Source organism: Bacillus rossius, chromosome 13 (genome assembly GCF_032445375.1).
Source record: "Bacillus rossius redtenbacheri isolate Brsri chromosome 13, Brsri_v3, whole genome shotgun sequence".
Lineage (NCBI taxonomy): Eukaryota > Metazoa > Arthropoda > Insecta > Phasmatodea > Bacillidae > Bacillus > Bacillus rossius.
Window position 1 is genome coordinate 7,605,273 of NC_086340.1, and position 17,257 is coordinate 7,622,529.

General features: G+C 42.4%; 2 protein-coding genes across 3 annotated transcripts in view; one reads left to right on the forward strand and one right to left on the reverse strand.

The window, feature by feature from the left end:
• LOC134538181 (tubulin alpha chain-like) lies at window positions 1–13,287 on the reverse strand. Of its 2 annotated transcripts, none has more exons than XM_063379245.1 (5): window positions 6,460–6,651; window positions 4,191–4,413; window positions 3,426–3,727; window positions 2,530–3,057; window positions 1–509 (listed from the first exon to the last, which is right to left on the reverse strand). In XM_063379245.1, exons 1-5 carry the CDS (start codon window positions 6,460–6,462, stop codon window positions 219–221), a joined length of 1,347 nt encoding a protein of 448 aa, XP_063235315.1. In that variant the 5' UTR covers window positions 6,463–6,651; the 3' UTR covers window positions 1–218. The 2 variants fall into 2 exon arrangements, with proteins under 2 accessions (XP_063235315.1, XP_063235316.1); XM_063379246.1 differs by lacking the exon at window positions 6,460–6,651 and adding an exon at window positions 13,244–13,287 and having other exon boundaries at window positions 5–509.
• Window positions 8,850–17,257, forward strand: part of LOC134538182 (uncharacterized) — a 25,955-nt gene continuing 17,547 nt past the window's right edge. Inside the window, exon 1 of the mRNA XM_063379248.1 lies at window positions 8,850–8,944. The gene's annotated coding sequence lies outside the window, so the exon portion shown is untranslated. The remainder of the gene's footprint in view (window positions 8,945–17,257) is intronic.

Here is a 17,257-nt window from a genome sequence, read left to right on the forward strand (position 1 = left end):
CTAAATACTGTATGAAGTTTTATTTTAATTTTTAACTAGACACATTTCAAAATACAATGTAACCACAAACACAACATATTTAAAGTGGCTGTTACACAAATAGAGGTTGCCACAAATGTTAATTTTGATAAAAACACTGGCTGGGACCAATGTCAAATTACATACAAATACAATTCGCATTCGTGTCAACCCTCGAAAAATCCTTTTTGGCACCAGTGTTAAACTTCTCCCTCGTCTTCGCCCTCGACCGAGTCCATGCCCACCTCCTCGTAGTCCTTCTCCAGCGCCGCCAGGTCGGAGCGGGCCTCGCTGAACTCCCCCTCCTCCATGCCCTCGCCCACGTACCAGTGCACGAAGGCGCGCTTCGCGTACATCAGGTCGAACTTGTGGTCGAGCTTCCCCCACGCCTCGGAGATGGCTGTGGTGTTGGACAGCATGCAGACGGCCCGCTGGACCTTGGCCAGGTCTCCGCCCGGCACCACCGTGGGTGGCTGGTAGTTGATGCCCACCTGCGGGCACGCCAATCACACCTCACACGTCACTGTGTCGTACAGCCGTGTCACCACCACCTGGAACCACCACTGGCGGCTGGTAGTTGATCCCAACATGCGGGCATGCCAATCACACCTCACACGTCACTGTGTCGTACAGCCGTGTCACCACCACCTGGAACCACCACTGGTGGCTGGTAGTTGATCCCAACCTGCGGGCACGCCAATCACACCTCACACGTCACTATATCGTACAGCCGTGTCACCACCACCTGTACCGCCACTGGCGGCTGGTAGTTGATCCCCCACCTGCATGCACGTCAATTGCACATCACATGTTACTCTAGAGGACAGCAAGGTCTCTGCCAGCTGCCACTGTTGATCCCCATTGCGATCCGTGAGTTGACAGAGTGGAGGGGACCTGTTTTCCAAGCCTGCTGGGTTCAGATGATGGGCTCTGGATCTATGCAGAAATGTAAGCTGACTCTTAATCTACCCTAAAAGGGTGCAGACGTAGGAGGGAAGGAGTAGGGTGAGCCAGCCTTCGGGCCGGTAAACAGTGTTGATCCCCACTTTCACGCATTCCAACCACACTACTTATTTCACTCCAGTGTACAGCTAGGTCTCTGCCAACAACCACCATTGATGGCTGGCAGTTGATGCTGACCACACGACACATATCACTCTAGGAACAGCCAGGTTTACGCTGGTCACCAATGTGGGTGGCTGATAGTTGATGCCCAACTGCAGGCATGTCATCGCACATCAAACATCACTCTAGTGTCCAGCCAGGTCTCTCCCTGGCAATAGCATGGACGACTGGTTTTTGAGGCCCACCTGCATGCCAACTTCAAACTACACTTCACTCTATTGAACAGCGTGGTCTCCACCCCAGCAGCCCATTGACTGGTAGTTGATGCCGACATGCAGGCATTTTAATCTCACCTCTCTAGTCACTCTAGTGTACTGCCAGGTCTCTACTCGGCACCACTGTGTTTGAATGGTAGTTGAAGCAAACATGCTGGACAACTTTATATCTGTATAAGTATCCATATTCTGTGCATCTTCCCAAAGGTTGCTGATGATATATTCATAACTGGCTAAATTATATTAAGTGGACAGCTAATTATGCATTTTTCTTTGATATTACAGCAGACCCATGACTGAAAATCGTTTAACTGACACTATTATGAACTGTCAAGTACTTAAAATGCATTTAACAAAATTATTTTTGGGATGTGGTGCGAAGTGGTAAATGACTGTAAATAGTTGACCAAATGTTACATGGATACATATTTTGGCTAAAGATGAATAGATTGATTGAAAGATGTTATGTAGTAGATTATATAAATTTTTATGTGAGGATTTCAATCATGGCAACAAATATATGACAGTTAAAGAGCTCAAACTAAGTTAATTGTTATGTTAACTAGTATGATGTTGCAATTGTTTTGAATGCAATCAATATATGTGGATAAAAAGATTATGACACATTATTCGACCTTTACACATCACAAGTAACACTAATCGGTTCAAAATTGCTGCAATTCTACAAACTGCATCGCTTGCCACACTAGAGATAACAATCCACATGCTTTAACTATACTCGCACTCATAAAGAGCTATAAGATAAGATAACTTGAAAAAGGTCCGATTGTATAGTGTGTATGACATGATTGTTCAGTTTTAAATAAAGGTTGAGGCAAGAGTTGTTATTGCCCAGCTTGTTATAGCGTCCACACAAAATTATCAGTTGTGCTTGGCAGTACACATTGGGAACATTTGGGGAAAATATATGTAGTGAATAAACACTACCCTTCCCTACATTAATGTGAGCAGCTAGCTATCCACTATTTATTCCCGAATTTATTAAAATTAAAATTGTTTTTCTCAATGAGAAATTTGTTAACATACGGCTAAACATGACCATGCGCTATTGTAATAAGACTGATTACATTTTAGATACTAATGAGCCAAGTAGAAATACATCGTAGAGTTATATCACAAATACAAGATTGTTCAGTTACATGATAGTCACCTTGAAGCCAGTGGGGCACCAGTCGACGAACTGGATGCTCCTCTTGGTCTTGATGGTGGCGATGGCGGAGTTCACGTCCTTGGGCACGACATCGCCCCGGTACAGCACGCAGCACGCCATGTACTTGCCGTTGCGCGGGTCGCACTTCACCATCTGGTTGGCCGGCTCGAAGCACGCGTTGGTGATGTCGGCCACGGTCAGCTGCTCGTGGTAGGCCTTCTCCGCCGAGACGATGGGCGCGTACGTGGCCAAGGGGAAGTGGATCCTCGGGTAGGGCACCAGGTTCGTCTGGAACTCGGTCAGGTCGACGTTGAGCGCGCCGTCGAAGCGCAGCGACGCCGTGATGGAGGACACCACCTGGCCGATGAGGCGGTTCAGATTGGTGTATGTGGGCCTCTCGATGTCCAGGTTGCGGCGGCAGATGTCGTAGATGGCCTCGTTGTCCACCATGAAGGCGCAGTCCGAGTGCTCGAGCGTGCTGTGAGTCGTCAGCAACGCGTTGTACGGCTCCACCACTGCCGTCGATACCTACAGGCATGCATTACCTATTTAATGATAAAACTGCAAAGTCATCAAATGTTGTTTTTAACATAATTTAAAATTGTCTCTACACTGTCTATGAAATTTAATACTTCAGTCCAATCATCGACGTATATTTTCGAAAAATTCTTAAGTCAAGCAAATGTGGTTGCTTTTGAGGTAATATATTAAACCTTTTGTTTTCTGTAAAGCCTATTTTGAATTTTATGCATAACTGTGAACCAATAAAACAGGTAGTGTGAATATTTAGGTTAAGAGGTGCCTCATAAACATGTTCACTGGATTGGCGTCCTGGTACACGATCCTCTGGAGGCAGGGATACAGCTCAGAGCAGAGCAAAGGCGTGTGGTCCTGACCTGGGGGGCTGGGTACACGACGTACTGCAGCTTGCTCTTCTTGCCGTAGTCGACGCTGAGCCGCTCGATGAGCAGCGAGGTGAAGCCGGACCCGGTGCCGCCGCCGAAGGAGTTGAAGATGAGGAAGCCCTGCAGGCCGGTGCACTGGTCGGCCAGCTTGCGCATGCGGTCCAGCACCAGGTCGATGATCTCCTTGCCGACGCCGTAGTGCCCGCGGGCGTAGTTGTTGGCGGCGTCCTCCTTGCCTGTGATCAGCTGCTCCGGGTGGAACAACTGGCGGTACGTGCCCGTGCGGACCTCGTCTGCGGTTCACACGCGTCAGTCAGAGATATGGAAGTGCGACTCTTACAGGGGGAGCAAACAAATGTAATTCAAGCTGTTGTTTGAACTGCTTGATATATTACAGCTTGCAAAAAAGCACCATGTAATTATCGAGTGACAATATTTGAAACAAAACATACCATGAAAAAAACTATGAGATAATGTACAGGAATTGCCCTTAAGAGTGTACGTCCCATTCAAGTCATTTTTTTTTTACGTTCAACACGGTTAAACATTCAGACATTTTGAATGGCTGAACAACAAAATAATATATATATATATATATATATATATGCCCAATATATATATATATATATATATATATATATATATATATATATATATATATATATATTGGGCATACTCCCAGGCGCACCAGTCCCACCTCTGTGTGAGTGCCTGGAGACACAGGGTGTCATGGCGGACCTGGAGGAGAGCACTGACCTATGACGGTGGGCTCCAGGTCCACGAAGACGGCCCTGGGCACGTGCTTGCCGGCGCCGGTCTCGCTGAAGAAGGTGCTGAAGCTGTCGTCCCCGCCGCCGATGGTCTTGTCGGACGGCATCTGGCCGTCGGGCTGGATGCCGTGCTCGAGGCAGTACAGCTCCCAGCATGCATTGCCGATCTGGGCGCCCGCCTGGCCCACGTGCACGGATATGCACTCACGCTGCCGCACAGGAAAACATGTCATTTTAAGGTCAGCTTGAGAGAAAATGGTTTAAATGGTTTTGTGAGAACTTAAAGTTTAGATTTAATCTCTTATAGGGTTACATTATTTTTATAATACATACACAACCCAATAGCATGATAATTTCTTTGAGTGAATCATGCATGGGGGAATTTTTATTTAATACAATTTCTTGGACATACAACATCACAGTTTTGCATTGTTTCACGAGGAAAATTCAAGAAATCGAACTAAGAAATAAACACACTCACATATAAATCTGGAAGTATACCACCAATTAAAAATGCAAAACCTCAAATACCTGTATCCTTACAGTAGTGTGGTAAATAAACTTAAAAAAAAAACCGTGACATAAACGGTTTCTAGGTCAGGAGAAGGCCGTGTATCTATATATTACTATTGTGTAAAGCATTTATTCGCCACCTGAATGTGTGCGCCATATTCGCGGGACATCCTAAACGTTGGTTTGAAATGCAGTTTTGGCATTGTGCATGCAGTTTTAAACAACTGTGTTTTATGACAGTGACTGTGTTGAACGATTGTAATTTAAAGTCATACTTATTAAACCTCATCAGGGGTGGTCAAGCGCCATTTTCGACAATGTATTAGGTGTTGTAATATGGTGATAGAAAGGTACAAAGTGGCTTATTCCACACCACAGCATGCCCTCCTGACTATTTCTAACTTCATGGTCTGAAATTTTTGTTTAGTGCATTAAAGCCTATATGGCACGATGGAAGGTTTCATACAGTCTGCACTAGAAGATTCCAGCAAAACTGCTAGCAAAGCTCCATGGCAGAAGGTATGGTATGGATGTTTCCATGGAAGAGACCATCACACGTAGGCGTAGCTTGTGCGACTGGTTCTGTTAAGATAGTCAATACTTTTTTTTGTATTGTATAAACATGGATATTATCATAATTTTCGCATAATGTTGTAACTGCTTCAACAAACCACACGTTCGCCGCGTTTCAAATCAATAATAAAGAAAATTTCAACCTCTCCGAATTAGTGTACCATTTTCAACACTAGGGGGCCTACCAGCACTTCATTCTGATTGGATAAAATTTCCAGCTTCTACTAAACCTTCCACAGAAATTCGGCCGATTACAAAAACAACGTCCATGAAAACTGCCAGCGCTCTGCTGATTCTTCCACAGAAACGTTCATGTAAGACCTTCCAAGGAAACTTCCATCGAGGCTTAGGGCCTTAAGGGCTCCGCCTACCCGGGCACACACACGGTGTGCAGAGCTTCAGGAAAAACAACACGATTTCAAAACTACTCAAGATATCTGAGTGGGGTCTGCTTACGAAAAGCATTTAAGAGTTCGCTGAGGCCCGAAAAGTACTTTTAATTTTGGATCAAGTTTCTAGAAGAGTTAAAATGGCTAAAACGCATGTTTTCAGAGTAATTTTTAGGCGTAAAACATCCAGTACAGATTCTTGAAAGCACTTAAGGGACTTGCATTACACCTTTATCTTCATTTCTCGACCATATAATGTTACGGTCACCGCTAAAATTTCACAGTATTCCTGTGACGACGAGAAGACTGCGCGTCAATTTAGAGCCTTGCGCTTAGAGGCGATACCGCGCTAGAAATACCATCGAGCGTCGCGCTTATCATCCCGCCTAACTAATACACATACACCCCTGACGAGGAGGGCCCCTTAAGGCACAATACATGATAGTTATAGGCCTTCTGCTTCCATCTCTCGACGAACGAGTGGTGCAAGTGAACTTTGTTGATAGACATTTTAAACCCCTATTTTATTTCGGTATTTTAGGAGGGAGAAGTGTTTTCACTTCTAAGAAATTATTTTCTAGCAGATAAATGTATATAGGTACATTGAAATTTTATGGAAAATAAGATTAAATTATTTTGGTATTTCACTAAGCATAAAACATTACACGATGCAAAATTATACCAATGAGCTATGGTAAAGACAATTGTTTTTCGAGTGATTTGAAACCTGCCTCGCAAATGTTAAAAGTCTTATATAGTATGCACATGAATAATACTGACCATGTCTTCTTAAGGCGCAGAATATCCTTCAGTAAATTTGGAGTCAAGTTTTTCTGTCGTTGATGTCTTAAAACACACTTTCACAAACCATAAAATGTACTAGTTATTCTCATAAAATGTCTGGTTTAGAATGTTAACGTTTTATGTTTAAGTTTTTGTGCTTGGAGGAAGTTGATCAACAACAAAAATAAATACCTTACAAGTTCTTCCTTGCATTGTTTTGGTAAAACTGCCAACACGAACGAATTATACTGTGTGAACAGCTGACTAGGGGCTATTTATATATTAAAATGTATTCTGTATCTTGTTAAAGAAGTTGATGAATATTGTGTTTCTTATGGCTGTTAAAATATTTCCGTTTTAGCTTTCACTTTAACTTCACTGAAGTGATTCTTATCAAGTGGAGACAATACTAGCCTTACAACAACACTATCCATTATTTGATATTCACTGAACACTGATGTTAACGAAGTACAAGGTAGGATGAGATAATAGGGAAACACAGCTTTATGGCGTCATCATTATAGTCATTGGCTTTTGGGATGAAAACAGTAAGTGAATTGGTTAGTATCTGTTGAAAAATTTGTAAAATGATAACAAATGCAAATAAGGTATAGTGTTAAATTTGCAAAAATAGTCCTTAACTAATAGAAATATCAAAAACGAAAAAAACATGGCGTCTGAAGCCTAATCTTAACAGAAGAAGACAAAAAAAATATAAAACTAAAGATTCATGAACAAAAGTAGTTTCTCAAGATAATTTCATTTGGTGATGGGGGTGGGGGGTGATAGAAATAGTACCTCTTTTCCCGCTGTTTTTTTTTTCTTCAAATTCTTTCCTCTTATTGGTGGGAATGAGAACTTTTTTTTTATGGGTAACGTCTTAGCTCTTGGTTTACGGCATTTGGCGGGAGTAATTTCGTAAATGGAAGTAAATCGCACGGAACGGAAATGTGTAATCACGGAGCTGCTTTCTGTGGTGGATAGCGCAAACCACGGTTCACAAAGCCAAAAGTTAATTCTTTTACCGTGGCTGTTCCATTGTTCTATAGTCGACGTAGCTTCTGCGGCAACGAATTCTAGCGGCGTGTGCAGAAACTACGTGTGAATAGCGTCAAGAAACGATGTTGAAAGCACAATTTGTGTGTATATTTACCACTGTCAGCATTATTTTAAGACTTCCGCGTTTAAATTCCGTGTCCGAGTTTCGTATGATAAGAGTATTTGCAGCGTGAGAACACGTGCATTTCTTCGTTACCGAGTTTAGATGTTACACATTCTTGCGAGTACTGAAGAAAAAAAAAATCGCTTTTTTGACACGTTTTTATTACCTTCACTTGTTCCTAACCATGTAATCAAATCTTGGAAGTCAATTTAAATAAACTTCTAATACGTCGTATCGAATTGAAACTTTGTAAGTGTATGTAATCTGGATTACAATAAAATAATTACGGTACTATGACCCGAAGACGGTGGGTGTAGGGTTATAGGAGTAAAAAAAAAACACGACTTTCGAGCAATGTATGTGCAAAACCCTTGCTTTTTGTGCATGTATGAGGCCAGGGCAAGGTGGGAAATTTGTCCGGGGATCGACTTCCTCCCGCCCCCCCTTTTTTTTCGAAGGGTGGTCATTTGCCCCAGATGTTACGAAAGTCATGAAAATTGAAGTACGTTGATTTTTTGACTTGCTTCCGAGGCCTTGGGGCACCATCGGACCCTCTTGGGAGTGAAGAGGGGGGTGTTAGGAGGGGTTCAATCACCCTCGAAATGTTGTTGACTTTTAAAATTTTATTTTGTGGTGCATTTTGAAGAATTCATAAAATTTAAAAAAAAAAAATTGGTTGTCTGTAAAGTCGGTTTACGGACGATAGTTTAACGTGACGTCATAACAAAACATTGATGAAATGATTGCATACTTATTAAATAGTGTTGAATCATTTTTATTTTAATAATAAAAGAATAAATACTTGAATTTATAATAGTTATCAGATTTTTTAAAATGCAAGAATAATTAACCTTTATTGCCGAAATTGTTGTTGTAATAAGCAATGAAAACCACATTAACTTTTCACTTCACTTTATAAACAGTCGAGTGGAAGAGAGATAGATGCGGCGCAAGCGTACAATAAGCGTAACGGGACACAGCGTAACGGGACAATGTGCGTAACGGGACACTTTTTCGTACGTGCAGCCGGCGTTCATCGATTTATTAGACGTTGTCACGTCAAAAGTAATTATTTTACTTTTTAGTTCATAGAACATAAAAAAAAGAGTGTTTTTCAAAGTTATTTTTAAGTGTGATTAAAGCGAGGTGACACTCCCCCCAGCACTGTCCATAAGGCTGGCCTGCTGGACGTGTGCTATCTCACTCGTCTCGCCAGGCGCAGCGGACAGGTCCGAGCAGGTAACGAGCATGCGAGGTTTGTCCGCGGGACTGAAGGCGGACAAGAGACACCACTGCGACCCAGCGCTGCCCAGAAGGAAGGTGTGTGTGTCAGCTAACCTGCTTCATTTCTACCCACCCACTTCATTTTACCTCCCCCCACTTCATTTATACTCATCCCGCTTCACTTATACTCCTCCCGCTTCACTTATACTCCACCTGCTTCACTTATACCTCCCCCTCTTCATTTATACTCCCCCCTCTTCATTTCTACTCCCCCCCACTTCATATACACTTCCTTCTCCCTCCCCCCCTGCTTCATTTCTACCCACCCACTTCATTTATACTCCCCCCACTTCATTTTTACACAGAGCTCTACAGTGGGCTGCAGTGATTGCATTTCCTCTCGCATCCAGCCCGCATGCATGCCTCATAATTAGAGACCTGAAAAATTCGCGGGTTCATTTCGTGTTATGCTAAAATTCAAATAATTATACCTAAGTGCGGCTTCTGCCATTGGTTCACTGTTAATCTGGAGGACTGAGGGCCAATTAGAGACCCTCACTCATAGAAGTGTCGAATCACAGACCACCCAGTCGAGACGACTCACAAGTCAGCAGCCAATGAACAGTTGGCATTTGCCCGAGTGTGTAGAGGATATTGGAGTCTATCTTGAAGTTCATTGAACCCGCGAATTTTTCCGGTCTCTGCTCATAATACAGGGAGGCGGCAGAAATTGTCTTCAAGACGTGTTAGTTGCAAGCATTCCTTTCATACAAACCTGACACGTGTGTTTACTGTATTAAATTAATTTTATATGCACGTATTTATGACTTTTTGTTAACGAAAGCATCAAACAATTGACTTAAGAAAAAAAAGTATCAAAAATAATTAGATATAAAAGCTAAAATGTAAACTGTTCAATTTTCTTTTCTCATGCAAAATTATTACTCAAATTTTCTGTGTGTAAGCGTTGGACTTCTAAAAGTATGCTGTTCCCTGAGATTTCTGTGTGGCCAATTTTCTTTTGAAACTAAATTAAAAAGAAAATTTACCCAAAAAAAATGATGTATTGGTTGTACTGGGCCCCCCTCCTTCATAAGATCCTGGCTACGGCAATGACTGGGTGGCAATCACCGGGGTCCGCGGATAATGTTGGCCGCGAGGCGGCTCGTTTTATTTCTACTTCCCCCTCCTCCTCTTCATTTCGAAGCCCCCAACACCATTTATACTTCCTTCTCCCCCCCTTCCCAGCTTAATTTATACTCACCCACTTCATTTATACTCCCCCCGCTTCATTTATACTCCTCCCGCTTCATTTATACTCCCCCTGCTTCATTTATACTCCCCCTGCTTCATTTATACTCCCCCTAATTCATTTATACTCCCCCTGCTTCATTTATACTCCCCCTCTTCATTTATACTCCTCCCGCTTCATTTATACTCCTCCCGCTTCATTTATACTCCCCCTGCTTCATTTATACTCCCCCTCTTCATTTATACTCCCCCTCTTCATTTATACTCCCCCTCTTCATTTATAATCCCCCTGCTTCATTTATACTCCCCCTCTTCATTTATACTCCCCCTCTTCATTTATACTCTCCCTGCTTCATTTATACTCCCCCTCTTCATTTATACTCCCCCTCTTCATTTATACTCCTCCCGCTTCATTTATACTCCTCCCGCTTCATTTATACTCCTCCCGCTTAATTTATACTCCCCCTGCTTCATTTATACTCCCCCTCTTCATTTATACTCCCCCTCTTCATTTATACTCCCCCTCTTCATTTATACTCCCCCCGCTTCATTTATACTCCTCCCACTTCATTTATACTCCTCCCGCTTCACTTATACTCCCCCTGCTTCATTTATACTCCCCCCTCTTCATTTATACTCCCCCCTTTTCATTTATACTCCTCCCGCTTCACTTATACTCCCCCTGCTTCATTTATACTCCCCCCGCTTCATTTCTACTCCACCTCTTCATTTCTTCTCCCCCCACATCATTTAAACTTCCTTCTCCCTCCCCCTGCTTCATTTCTACCCACCCACTTCATTTATACTCCCTCCACTTCATTTATACTTCATTTACACTTCATTTATGGTGAAAAAAAAGATGAGAGTGAATTATCACGGTGCGCACGCAACGAAAATTGTCACGATGAAAAAAAAGTTTGCATACAAATACAAATTAGATATGTGCTTTAAATCTTATTATTTAGTTATTGATATTGAGAGTTGGTCCATATAATTAAAAACATTTATTTATTGTAAATATTAGTGATGGATATTGTGTTTACAAACTTTTTCAAGTTTACTTATATAAGTGAGGTTATACATATTCCCGTATGAATTATTAATAAATGAATTAGAAAAATAATTAAGAATATTTACTGGTTTTTATTATTGATTAAAATCAATCTCGATTTTTTTACTAAATATAATTATTAATTTTATACACGTGTTTATATTAATATTTAATACTGAGTATTTATTTTTTTAAATTTTGTTTGAATTTATACTTTACCAACCTTATTTATAATATCACATTGTTTTTTAATTTGCCTAGTAGTTTCCCAGTTTACGTCTTACAAATAAACAAACACCCAACTCACACATATTTTTATAGTATTTGTATGAATATAGATCAGCTGTCTTGCGGGTCATTGTCACAATACTTTCTACCAGTGCAGCGTTAACAACGGCGTGTTCATTGCGAGGCCTGGCTTGCTGAATATTATGCTGAATTTTATTATACTGAGGCAAACCAAAATAAAGGTCTGTAAATCATGTCACAAAAACAGAGCTAAAAAATATAATTGACACTCTTATAGAATTTTTAAGATAAAAATGAACAGAAATTTGAATTCGGCCAATTACAAAAAAAAAAAAAAACTCATAAAGTCGTTTTTAAATAATATAATGCATGACTTGGAGAACAAAAAAATACTTTTAAAAAGTAGTGCACTTTTATCAGGGCAAGTTCGCAGAAATATTCCGGTAGCATGTTCTTCATTAGCTTTGCGGTATATCAGAAGGGGCATGCAGATTTCGCGAAAAGATTTCAAGACTATATGAAAGTTAAAACACTGTAGCATCGTCTGTGTTTCGTGATTGGGTGAGTTTCTCCCAGGTACATGTCGATTGTAACAACACCAATCACAGTAATTCAGTGCGAAAGCAAACTCGTCCTGGATGGCTCGGTCAAATAAGGCAACGACTTCTCTCGCATACGGACGCCAATCACAAGAAATAAACCACAGGTTCGGGTACACCTTGTTGCAGTCTATTAAGCGTTCAGATCTTTTCGCGAAAAATGCCTGCCCCTATATATCAGCTGTTCAACTGGCTTCCGACAGCCCACATACATGGGGGGTTATCATTATAATTTGACGCAGAAGCAAACTAGTGATAAGGGAGGAACTAGTTAGCCATATCACCTCTACACGCAATACAGTAAGCTGGCGGCATTCATTAATTTTTTTTCGTGTTGGATGCACATGCAGGATCTTAGCTGAGACCCTGCAATTTATCAAATACATCAGGACAAATAAATTAAATAAAATTGTCGTCCGTGTAATTTGAAATACCACATAATATTTTATTTTTTAAAAACATTAAGTAGATGTTCAAACCACATCTAACTTTAAAAATATTCGTCACGATCGTTGCAAACAACAATACTGGATTCACTGCAGCAAACTTTACTTTTAAATTTATTTTAACAAAAGATCACTGCCACTCGTATTAAAGACTATATACGTCGCTCTCGTCCATTTGAAATCTAACGTTCTGACGGAGAAAGAAAAATAAACAGATAAAAAAACCTATTTAGGTGTAAATGAGGTAATTATAGGTATCAAAATTGTTCTTTAACTTTACGTTAATGGAAACCAAAATAGCACAAACTTTAACACATCAAATAATCTATATTCGAAGAACATGTAAACATAGTTTAACCAGAACAGCTCCTGAGTGACGTCACAAATTGTTAGCCAGAGACAAGAAGCTCGGAAGCACACCTGTCTAGTTTCGCCTCACGTTGGGCACACCAGAATAATGGAGTTATCTGTAGAGACCGGAAAAATTCGCGGATTCATTTCGTGATAGGCTGAAATTCAAACATGTGTACAATTCTGCTGGTTCTGCTATTGGCTCGCAGTTTAACTGGAGCTCTCTGGACCAATGAGAGACTATCGACCAAAGAAGCTTCGAATCACAAGCTACCCAGTGGAGACGCCTCACAATTTAGTAGGCTACCCAATGAACACGCGTGTTAGCTTGAGAAATGCAGAGGATAATGGAGGCTATCCTAGAGGTCATTGAATCCGCGAATTTATCCGGTCTCTAGTTATGTGTGCAAACGTTTGTTAAATTACTGTGGCATCGACAACAACTCACTCTCAGCCGTTTCGATGCTAGCCCCGTAGGAAAATGTTGGCAGCATAGAGAAAGCCAGGAACAAAAAAAAAAGAAAACATAGATAACGTCTATGGTAGGTATTGTTGGCGTCGTCGTTTTCGGGCTTATCGCGGGGTGTTCGTTCGCTTGCCTGGTGACAGCAGTGTCAGACTCGAAGCGGAGTTCGTGTCGCCGGCGCCGATTGTGTCCGTTCCGAAAGTAGTTCTGTTTCCGGACGGCCACGGAGCAAGGTCGCGGCCGCCATTTTGTAAAGGAGGAAGTCCAGCATAACCAAGGTCCAGGTACGTATTTTATTTACTAGTAAGTATTCTTTATAATGGAATATTTGAAATTTTAAAATTAAAAAATTTCGTCACACTAGAATCTCGGTAACTAATAGAATTGTTAGTAGACTACCTACTCCAATGTTCACAAGAATAATTTTTTAAGTAATGATTATGCTTGTAGAATTAAAACTGGACATTTTAAAATTTTGTTTTTATTTAATTGTTTTAGTAATTTGTTCTTCAGGTTTATTTCGTTAAGCCAAGTCATGAATACGTATATATTAATGCTAATAATTAAATGAAACACACATTTCAAGGTTGTATGAAAGACGTACTTACACATGGCATGAAATATGACTACTTAGAAACATAATCCCTGCCATTTATGTTTATGAAAGGTGTGTTTCCTTATTATCTCATCCTACCTTGTATTTAGTTTTAACATCAGTGTTCAGTAAATGTCAAATAATGGATAGTGTTGTCTGGAGAAGGTGAAAAATAAGGCTAGTATTCTCTTGGTAAGAATCACTTCAGTGAAGTTAAAGTGAAAGCTAAAACTGAATTATTTTAACAGCCATACGAAACACAATATGTATCCATCAACTTCTTTAACAAGATGCAGAATACATTTTAACGTCTAAATAGCCCCTAGTCAGCTGTTTACACAATGTAATTCGTTCGTGTTTATGTAGTATGGAGGAAAAACATTGTTTCCCACTAAGGATTACCATAATAATTCCCAAATGACAGCTTTTTAACCTTATGTAGCTGAATTGCTGTTGTTTTCTGATTCTGTTTTCGCGTGTTTTTCTTTTCCTTTTTTTTTTTTCAATCTCGGAAGAGAGGGAGGGAGGGAAGGGTGCGTCCTCTGTGCGGACTTGAACTAGATGTCCATCAAGTTCTGTCCCTGCCCGAACACGCCCGAATATTCACCTTCGGCCAACCTCGGTGGGGCATAACCAGGGAAGGGGGGTTAGGGGTTAACCCCCCCCCCCCTTTAGCACCAAATCTTAAATTAATTTCTTATTCATCACTCAAACGAATTTCATATTAAAATTAATAAAATTTTTACCATTACAATATTTAAATTTAAGTACCGAAAACTGCTAAAAAATAGCACTATTTTACACCTTAAAATCCAAATTTTCCTGGGGGAGGACCCCCGGACCCACCGCTTTAATACGGGGGGGGGGGGGGGGCATGCTTCTTAACACCCCCCATACACAAATCCTGGCTACGCCACTGCAACCTCGGGATTTGTTTTATTTTTGCGCAGGAAAAATGAATTCAAATATTAAAAGTGGTCGGTTAGGTTAACTACATTAAAACACTTTAAAACACTATGGACGGTTAGTTATGTTATTAGTATAGCTACATTAAAATAAACAGAGAACTTGACGTGTCCCGGCAACAGCGTCGGGTGATGGAGTGGCATGAGGTGGGGCGATAGGCCCACTGGTAGGCTGGCAGCTGCTCCTTGACTCACAGATATTGGTCTAACCTGCCCTTTTGCTGGGCCAGGGGTAATGGAGGGGTAGTGTCAAGTACAGTGCGAGGAAGAGGTGATAGATGGAGCCTTAGAGCGAGCACCCGAAGGCCGCTCCTAGGGGGGGGGGGGGGGGGAGTTCTAGAGCGAGCACCCAAGGACCGCTCCAGAGGAAGGAGGAGGGGAGAGGTGAGCAGAAAGCAATAAACCAATTTCCAAATATCTGCTTTATTTCCCCCAGATTTCTCTGAGGCACATTTCGACCTAGCTTAAATACAGCTCCTTCAGACATTGGTCACTGACAAAGCGACAATCTTTCCCCAATACAGAAAAACAGGCCATTCTGTGCCCTCCCCAGTAATTCCCACACTAGGATATTATTTACTTATAACATACATATCACTGATACACATTTTATATGATCCAGTCATTAATAAATCCATATGCACTGCTATAACCATTCAAAAGATGCGTGCTGCCATCTATGATATGTTCGCGACACCACTCTTAGCCTATATCCCACGGCTGGTGTAGAGAAGCCTGTTGGGATACAGCTTTCTTTGCGAGGCGGCCATGTTGGTTGCAGAGAGAGGAGGCCGAGGGCAAATGCAGGACATGACAATTCGCCCCCTCCCTCTGTGGCCTCGGCCTGGATCGTTGCACCTGCCAGAGGTCAGTACCCTGAGCTTCAGTCCCAGGGCTGACCTCGCTACACTGGCCACTGCACTATGGGGAGGTTAGTCGGTAGCGGGCTGGTCTGACCAGCTGGTCCCGTGGTCTGAGGGTTCTGGAGGCACAATCTTGTCCCGGTGAGGAGGGACTAGCAGGTTCCTGGGGTTGCGGGGTATTGATGACAGATCTGTTTTCTGTCTCCATGGCAGCAGGTGAATCCTGTTCTGGGGAATCCATAGTCCTCGGTCTTGAAAGGACTCTCTATTCCAGTTGCACCTTGCTTTTATGAAGGCGTCGCTCAACGGCTGTCTCCACGACTGCATGGTTAATTTCCCCTTTGGGGTTCCTCCTTTCTGACGCCATTGAAAACCACTGCCTGAGTTATTTTGGCTCAGCTTGGTTGTGGCAGAGCGTGGGGAAGGAGTTTCTTGGGGTCGCTTGTCCCCTTGCATCAACCCAACCATAGGGTAGTCTCCTTGTTCTGTGCAATTTCCAGGATTAGGGTTAACACCACTTTGATTAGGGGTGTTCCGGTCACCCATTCCTTTGGTGCCCCAGTTAAGAGTTCGGCGGGACGTTCGTCCGAAGTGTATAGTTTTATCTTCGAAGTCCAATGTCGCCTGCTGCTGGGTGAGCCAATCTTGGCCCAACACGAGTTCTTCTCGAAGGTCCTTCGCGACCAGACATGGGATCTCCATCTCCACATCGGCTATGCAGCATTGTACCACAGCATTGCCCAGTAAGGTCATGGCGGATCCCTGGGTGGCAAGCTGGGCCATTTGGGGTTGGGACTTAATAGGGGTCCCTGTTCTCTGCACAATACTCTCGTGCACAAAGTTAGTGGTGGCGGCTGAGTCGATAAGAGCCTGAATGGGCTGTGAGTCCAGCTGCACCTTGACTCTTGGCAGTTCTTGTTGTGGGTGGTGCTGTACGCACATAAGGCTCGGGGTCGGTCTACTTTCGAGCCGAGCTTGGGAGTTGAGTTTTTCTACCTTCGGTGTAGGGGTAGGGCTCGTTGGCACCACTCTTTCCCTCCAGGGGTCTACTGTGTTGAGGCTGTTCCTTTCAGACTGTTGGCAGCGGAGCACTGGGCAGTCTTGATGAAAGTGTTGTTCAGGACAGTGCCAACACTTCGGCAATCTTTTGTTGGGGGTAGCATATTCTTGTACCGTGGTTGGTGGTGACCACGGTTTGCTTGTTACAGTGCCCCTAGTTTCGAGACAGTCTCGCTGCACGGTAGTGGCTCGAACCATAAGTTCAGATAAATTTTCGGGAGGTGGATGCCGCAGAAATGCCCGAAGGTTGGGCCGCACCAGCTCCAACAAGGTAGGAAGAAATTCATTTGGGTCTCTCCCTGGGTGTAGCCTCTTATAAAGTTTTCTTTTCTGTAGTAAGAAACTTTCGACATCCTCTCCTTCCTTTTGTTTGGTACCATATAATTGGGCAGTAAGATTTGCCAATCTTGATTGGTTTCCAAAATGGTTCAGGAAGCCCCCTGTGAACTCTTCCCAGGTGTCATACAGCCCTTCATGGTTATTCCACCATCTAGAGGCTTCCCCAAGTAGTAAT